This window comes from Leptinotarsa decemlineata, unplaced genomic scaffold, assembly GCF_025532065.1.
Source record: "Leptinotarsa decemlineata unplaced genomic scaffold, Ldec_3_MD MMD2_tig00000505_RagTag_RagTag, whole genome shotgun sequence".
In the NCBI taxonomy this organism is placed as follows: domain Eukaryota; kingdom Metazoa; phylum Arthropoda; class Insecta; order Coleoptera; family Chrysomelidae; genus Leptinotarsa; species Leptinotarsa decemlineata.
Window position 1 is genome coordinate 8,369,706 of NW_027412549.1, and position 8,237 is coordinate 8,377,942.

Consider the following 8,237-nt stretch of genomic DNA (forward strand, 5'->3'; position numbering starts at 1 on the left):
GAAAACCGAGCTATATAGGCATTCTTTCTACCACGACGACAATTTTCAGAAGTCGAAACTTGTGCGAGCTAAGGACTAACGAGGTCTTGGATGATAGACGGGTTGGATGATAGCAAGTGAAAATCGAGCGTTCAGCCTAAGGCTTGAATCATCGACTCGCACATCGACCGATTGACTGAGTGAACAAAGCACCCAGGTGTTCAGCGGCACTAGCTTTTTCTAGTCTCTGAAATCGGATATGTAGTTCATGTTCTTTGAAACGAGTTTTAATGCCTCGCTTGTCTGACCAAAATATTTTTGACACAGTCTCAACTTATTTCATATATCTTGACTTTTCAGCTTTCAATGTGTTTTCTTCAGGGTAACATGATATTTGTTAAAGCAAGCAGTTCTGAAGGCTACTCTCACGTTCAACTTCTCAATAATCTAATTTGCTAGTGTATTTTTCAGTACACACCGAAGGACAATAAACTTTGAATCCAGGTCTTTCTGAAAAGCTGTTGATTCACGAAGATTCTCTTTGAATTTACGTTTCCCTTTTCTCCCATCTACTATATTTGAAGAATACTTGTTACTTTCAGCTATGCTCCTGGTAACTTTTTTCCCAATATCGTACCTTTCTTTACTCAAAGGGAACCTAACAAACCTATAGACAAGAAAGTTCAGAACTGCAATTTTGTGTTACGGACAATGGTGTTTAAAAATACATTTTTCTGGTATATATGATTCATTAAATATATAGAATACTTGGATATTTCTGTAGGAATTTTCTGGAGAGATTAGGCTGTTACTGAGCCCACGCCAGAAGTTTTTGTACATTACAAAATACATAAAAATATCAACATTTTCTTCGCCTTTTTTCAGAAACAAGGCAAAATTCTGTTTGGTTAAAAAAATTGACAGTCGACATATATTTTCTGCAAAATTCTGACCTGAGTTTATTGAATACTTATTTAGCTCATTACATATTATATTCGGATCAGCTAACCGTTTGCAGATAATTATATACATTTATGAGGTCTCTGAGATTCCATTAGAGCAATATCAAAGTCCTTCATAACGTTTGTAGTGATCGCCATATCCCTCTTACTATATTGTTAGGTTGTTTCTGATACCCTCAACTTTGATATTTCCATCCATTCACTTTTATTTACCGACATTTATTTATCATTCAAATAGCTATACACAATGCTAATGAGAAGAGTATATTATGACGGGGAACGTAAGGTCTTGATAATACTAATGTTGACAAAAAAAAAGAAAGAAAATACAGGTTATCATGACTCTTTTAACTGCGATTTCAATGAAACCGATGATGTATTCTAACTATTGAAGAACTCTTCATTTCTTCAAATGAACTCTTGAAAGTGAAAACCTGCTACACAAGAATGAGTTAGTGGCCATGGGTGCTGAAAACAAATACTCATTGGTGAGGCTGACTTCATTGCTAATTTCGACAATTGATCTACTGGCTATCCTTCAAATTATACAACGATTGCAAACAATAAAAAAGTGTTGATATTTCAGAATACTGTAACGTTTGTTTATTTTTATTCAAAAAAATGTATTATGGAAATGGTTGGTAAAATGAGATTTGATGTAATCGATATGGATTCATCTCAATTTTTGAATCCCAAATAACAAATGAGAAGCAAGTATGAAAATCTAATATTTACAAATTTCTTCCATGTGTGTTTTTGATTATTGTCCTAGAGGGGATACAACTGGTATATCTGTGGTAACTCTAAAATTATATATTAAAGCAGATTATATTAAAATAATAATTCAATTCAAATGTAAATGAAACATATGAGCCAGGCTATAAGTGATAGGTTCATATTGTAAATTTATTGAAAACCTGATTACAAAAAAACATTAGGAAATGAATGAAGACACAAGATGGATGATCTGAAAAATTGCCCAAAAAGAATTCAAATTCAACGGCTTATCATCTGGTGTGAATCTGCCATATATTCGTTAATCGAGTCAACTTTTCGAGAAGCAATTAGAACTACTTTGTGATAGTTGATAATTTCTCAGTATATAGGGCTGCTTTTTGTGAGTGCGATATCGATATTATTTTCGTGAGACTGCAATGTTTATATCTCTAACTTTTTATACCATCTGATAAAATGGAAAGTCTTCACCTGGTATTTCAATTTTGAGGAAAATCAACAATTATGCTCAGACACGACAATTTATTTTTTGATGGAAAACTGTTTTCTGCACATACTCAACCCTGCCACTTTCAACCTCTAACAGACACGCAACCCCTAAATCTTCAAAACTATTTGAATACATTGGCTTAAATAGTCATGCCTCTTGTCGAGACAAAACAAAAAAAAATGGTTCTCTTGTCTCGACTGAGTCGAGAGAATTTTTTTTCTCGTCATGACAAGAATACTGTTTATTTTCGATAATAGAAGGCATTCTCTTATCTCTCTTTGTCTTGTCTCGCCTTGTCTTGTTTCGCCTTTTCTCAACTTCAGTTTCAAACCTCAATGACGAAACCAGCTCTACGCAAAAGTCAATTTGGTATATCAGTGAAGATACTATACTCATCATCAAACTCTTTGATTAGCAGTGATATCGATTGTTCACTTCGAATTACTCTATTCTGATATATATAAGACACTATACAGTGTGTGTCAGATTGAGTTATCATTGAAAGTTTCAGATGAAGGAGAGAAGTTATCAAAAAATGTCTAGTGTAAAAGTTTTCAATATCAATGCTATGAGCTTTTTTTAAAATATTTCAATACGTAGGATACCCAGTTAAAGCGTAGCGGGTCAAAGTTATTTTTTTTAAAGAAATGATATTTGTTGCTTTCCATCAGTCAAAAAATTAATTTCAGAAAATAAATCAGCAGTTAACAAGTTATTTGAAAAAATATACTTATCAAATCATTGGTGTATTCATCTCTTGCCATTTTAAATGAAAATTCATCCAATGGATTTTTCTTGTTATTGAAATATTTTGAAAATGAAATTTTATAATCATCCAATGATCATTTTTTGAATTTTTATATTACATTCGACTTTTCCGTGGATTGTTCTCCCTGAAAAAATGGAGTTGCATTAGTATATACTGGGCGGTTCAAGTTATTCATCGTGAAAACTGACAAAACAAATTCCGAAAACAATTTTATTGTTCAAGTTATTCTTTCCCGAAGATATTTTGAAATACTATGTTATTTCATTGTTGAATAGTAATTTCACTGAATTATTGGGGGTTTCAATATATTTCAATAAAAACGGTATGCTATTTCATGGATTCCACGTTGTGATTTTATAGGAAACACGAATACGAAATATTTTGGTGCTATCAATCCCGAATAAACCTACTTAACGGTCTGAACTTTTTTGTATAATTATTTTCTCATCTGTTTAAATCTGTTCAAAATCTGTTCAAAATCTGTTTAAAATCTGTTCCGTTAATCAGCTGTCGCCCCCATACGAACGACAACTCTCAGAAATTGAGAAACTTGTGCGAGCTAAGGACTAACGAGGTCTTAATTTTCAATGTGTGATTCCTAACACATTATTGAATACTCTCATGAGAGTATTTAATAATTTTCATGAATATTTATGTTCTATAACAGTCTTTTACGTTATCAAGATTGAGTATTTATGAAATTTCATTTTCGATGTTTCTGCTGAAAGGATTCAATGTTGAAAATAATATATAGTTTTTGAAACTATTTTTGTTATGGCCAAACAACCTCAAATTTTTCAAAAGAGCCATTCAAAAAGAAATCACATTCTGAATAAAAAATTGAATGTTCAATTTGAAGAAAATGAGACAAAACTGTGAAGTTTCGATTCACTTGCATTAGGAAAAAATATTGTGGTCAAGTTATCATTTAATGATAAAAAAATCACATTTTAAAAATATCCCCAAAACAGACTATCGAAAAGAGTTTTCATTGAAAATGTGGACAGTTGATCACATCAACCTTTTAACTTCATTCGAGGCATGTCTTCTCAACTTCTTGGTACATACCCACAACAGAAAAAAAATCCATAATGGATCACTCCTCAAGTTGGTACCATTATTTTCAACATGACACATGACATATACTGTCTCAAATTGCCCTTCTTTCATATAATACTTTGACTGAACCACATCGCCTCAATCTAAAAAATGTATTTCGTTGGTTGTTAGCCTATTTTGTTTTATATAATTCAATTATTACAAATAATATATCATAAACAATTTTCCTGAATTTCATAACCTCAAAAAATTTTTTCAGAAAATTTTAATTTTCACAAAAACCTTTTCAATTAGATCACTTACTTTCAGGTGAGCACTGATGATGACGAAACTTGAAAGCGTTTTGCCATAATTTTATAATTATACACTTTCATACAAAACCTCTTCGATTCATTCATTCAATGTGTGTATTCAGCTCCCCAATTCTATTCATTATAACATAGGCGACAAGCTGAGGCTGAAATCCATAATTGAGTTCATAAATATCATATTTTCAAATTTTTTAGTATCAGTTGACAAAAATTATACTAGTTTTGTGAAATTGAAATTTTGGAACTATCGGTTTTCATTAATATTCAATAAATATCTATCATAAATTTGGCCTAAGTTATGTAAAATTGATAATAACTAATGATATTTTGAAAAAGTTGAAGTGAACATTTTGAATATTTGGAATAATAGTGTCAATCTCAAAAAATTAGGAAAATTTATCAACCATTTCTTTATATCCATGATAATAATTACACAATATTCACAAACATTTTTATTTCTAGATGCATATGTTTTCGAATCTCTGATTCAGCATCATATATTGTATAGTTTCAACGAATATATGTATATGTAATCAAACTTCAATATAGAAAAAGAGAGGAAGGCGATTCGCTCAAACATATATCCCTTCGACTTATTTGTGGCGAGCATACAATCAACGTGCCGCAAATTTTGCGAACAGATACCAATAAGAACTCAGTGAAACATTTTATAATGGTCGCTTTGAGTATGACGCATAGTGCAAAGAATAAAAATACCCCTTTTTCATTTCTCCCTGATCATTATTTTTAAGAAACCTTGAATGAACCTTTCTTCAATTTTCCTCACTTCAGGTGATTTATGTATAAAGTAAACTATAGAAAAATGAAGGATGGAATTAATTTTGAAATATCATCAAAAGGTGACGAGGAGAAAAAAAACATAGTTCATTATGAAAGTCTTTGTATTTTTCAGGATAGTGATCAAACTGCATTCTTATTAATTTTTTTAAATTCTGTAGACAAATGAATTGTATGTATTATTATCACAAAAAGTAAAAAACTTTTATTTACAAGTTATTTACAAAACTGCCAAATCATATTCACGAAGTTTGCTTTTTAAATACGAACTTTTTGTTCTGGTTCAGGATGTGCTGCAATCCATTCTAAAGCCCTAAGGATTGCTGGGGGAATTGGATGTGGTGTAGGCAAAATGTCTGATTGAGGTTGGTATCCATCCTTGTTAGCAATATAGGAAACCTGGACTTTTGAACCGTCCTCATTGGTGTATTCATACGATCCAGCAACTTCCATTTCTGCTTCTTCGGGATTGGGACCAGCTTTCACTTGACCCTTTTCTTGAGCACTGATACCGTTGCCAGTTTCAATGCTTGAAAATACAAAAACCAGAGTTAGTTTAATGAAATATAAATGAGTTTCTGATTGTATGTAAACTGAGAACTGACAAGTTTTCGACGCGCATTCAGTCAATAATACAGTTCATCTTCTGATGACACCAACTCGATTAGAAAAATTATAGGCTTAGGAGCAGAGTTTCGAATAGGTTAATTTTATATCACGGGTTGTATCTTGGTAGAATTATTTGTATTGAATTCCTTATGAACAACCTAAGTTAACATTTATATATTCATATCTGAAATATTCCTCATAATTGAAATCCTTGAAAATAAGAAAAATGAGGAATGCCAATTTCAAATTAATTTTTTTATATATTGTACAACTCGAAGGAAAATATCTGAATTGAATTTCATAAAAAAATCAAATTATTTTTACAAATTTTACAGAAAAAAGTGCCTGGTAGAAGAATATTTTTAAGGGTCACGTTTTTCAAGAATCCACCACAATACCTCTGTTGTTCAGAATACAATTCTGACCAAATTTGAAACGTTGATGTATTTCCTTGTTTTTTTTGTAGGTGTGCTGTTTTGAGGAAATGAAGTATCATTTACGAAAGTCTATTGAAAAGTTAATGACAATTGTGTTTCAATTCATATTCAGCATCCTCAAAAACTATCATGTGCAAAATAATTTTGGAAGAGCTCAAAAACTTTTTCAGAATAGTTCAAGAATAGTTTAAGAAACTTCAGCAGTTGAATTTTACTTTCCTTTTAGGTTAGGATTGGGTAGGGATTGGGTTGCATGTGCTTATGCAGAATGCATTTCTTCAATATCAGAAATATACCTTGCAATGAATGTAGCATATTACTTTTGACTTACTTCCATTGGTACGATCCATCAGGATTGACACCTTCGTTGTCGTATCTAAGGATTGGAATTGGTTCGGCAGTTGGTTGGCTAGCTGGAGCACAGGAGACTGCAGCAATAGCCAAGCTCAGAATGATCTACAGACACATCAAAATAGAAATACATAAACAATTATATTGATTATATTAATTTTACTAATGAACAATTTGTTCCTATATTAGTTGTTCCTATATTAATTTTTCATAATCCAAGCAGCAGGTTGGATTGTGAACCATTGATCAAAGTATATGAGTCTGTCATAAATCCATTTGAAATTTGTTTATACAAGAATTATACGTATGAATGCATTATTGCTGTTCATTATTTGCAGTGAAATGAAATGGCAATTTCTACAGTCATCTCAATAATCGTAAAGAATATTACTGGAATTTTATCCCAACACCAAACCGTTATTTTCATCACATCGACAGGTGTTTCAACCACCAAGTGATCAATGAAGATTAATCTTATTCTTGAAGATGATCACTTCTTCAAGATGATCACTCGGTGATTGAAACATGTGTCGAGGTGTTGAAAATTACGGTTTGATGTTGGGATAAAACTCCAGTAACATTCATTACAACGCCAAAGGTTCCAAACAGTGCATCACAATTTAATAATCGTTGTCTGTTCAGAAAACTACGTCAGTTGTTACCAAAGTATTCATTGATATCATCGATATAAGACTTAGGTTAAAATATGTGATGGAATTGGTCGATATTTGCTGAAAATTCGTGACTTGTGCAGGTAATACTTTATACTAATATGAACAAGCCAGAAGAAGTTGTAAAGTAGGACATGTGTTGCGATTTTGTGAAGTGTTCAGTGAAAATCCCATGATAAAATGTTACTCCAATGTGTCCAATGAGTATAGTTGACAGTAGAAAAAATATTTTGAAACCATATGTGAAAAATTGAATAGTGAATTGATTATATTTCAAGATATAATATAAAGAGAGGTAAAAGGTCAAATGACTGTAGAGTTTATAGAGTTTATAATGATGCATTCATTATTTTCTATCAATTTTTCTGGAGACAAATATGACCAATAATATACTACCGTTTAGATGAAGAAAATCTCATCAAAAATATTTCTTTGAGTGATATTAGTTATGCACTTCATGGGAATTTTTTGAAAATCACAAATAAGGTCTGATATTTTGTGAATTTGAAATACACGTAAATTAACTTCTATCACAGTGAATACTTACCAGTTTCATTTTATTGATTTTTAGTCCAAATCACTACTATGATGGTTTCAATAACGTTAAAGATATTTATATTATTCGTACCGATTACCCCCACCACCCGGACCATCCCAAAAATGTATTGTTAATCTATCGAATGATAATTATATACACGTATGAACTTTAACACGGATGATGAAATCCCCGCCGGGTATGAAGATGACAATTAGTGTCTGGTATTACGTGATAGGTGTTTGTCCGAATAATCGGAATGAATACGTAAAAAATGTATACCTGGGATAATCTTCAAAAACAACACGGACATAAATTTAAAGTGTGTTCAAATTCATCTAGGTAATACTTACGTGATAAAATTCCAAGTAGGTTTAAATCATTCGAGAATTTAGGAGGTGATTCTCTATTCAAGGATTTTTTGTACGATAAATCGGAATTTACTTGTATGGAATTTGAAAAATACTGTATAGTGCAAGTACTTTCATTATAATTGAGGCTTTCCGAAGTGGTTCAGAACATAATTTATGT

The 8,237-nt window shown here is 31.5% G+C and overlaps 1 protein-coding gene across 1 annotated transcript; it reads right to left on the minus strand.

The window, feature by feature from the left end:
• Window positions 1–5,189: 5,189 nt before the first annotated feature.
• On the minus strand, window positions 5,190–7,871 carry LOC111517495 (endocuticle structural glycoprotein ABD-4). The gene is made up of 3 exons (XM_023173670.2): window positions 7,719–7,871; window positions 6,481–6,605; window positions 5,190–5,632 (listed from the first exon to the last, which is right to left on the minus strand). Exons 1-3 carry the CDS (start codon window positions 7,725–7,727, stop codon window positions 5,362–5,364), a joined length of 405 nt encoding a protein of 134 aa, XP_023029438.1. The 5' UTR covers window positions 7,728–7,871; the 3' UTR covers window positions 5,190–5,361.
• Between the last annotated feature and the right edge of the window lie 366 nt (window positions 7,872–8,237).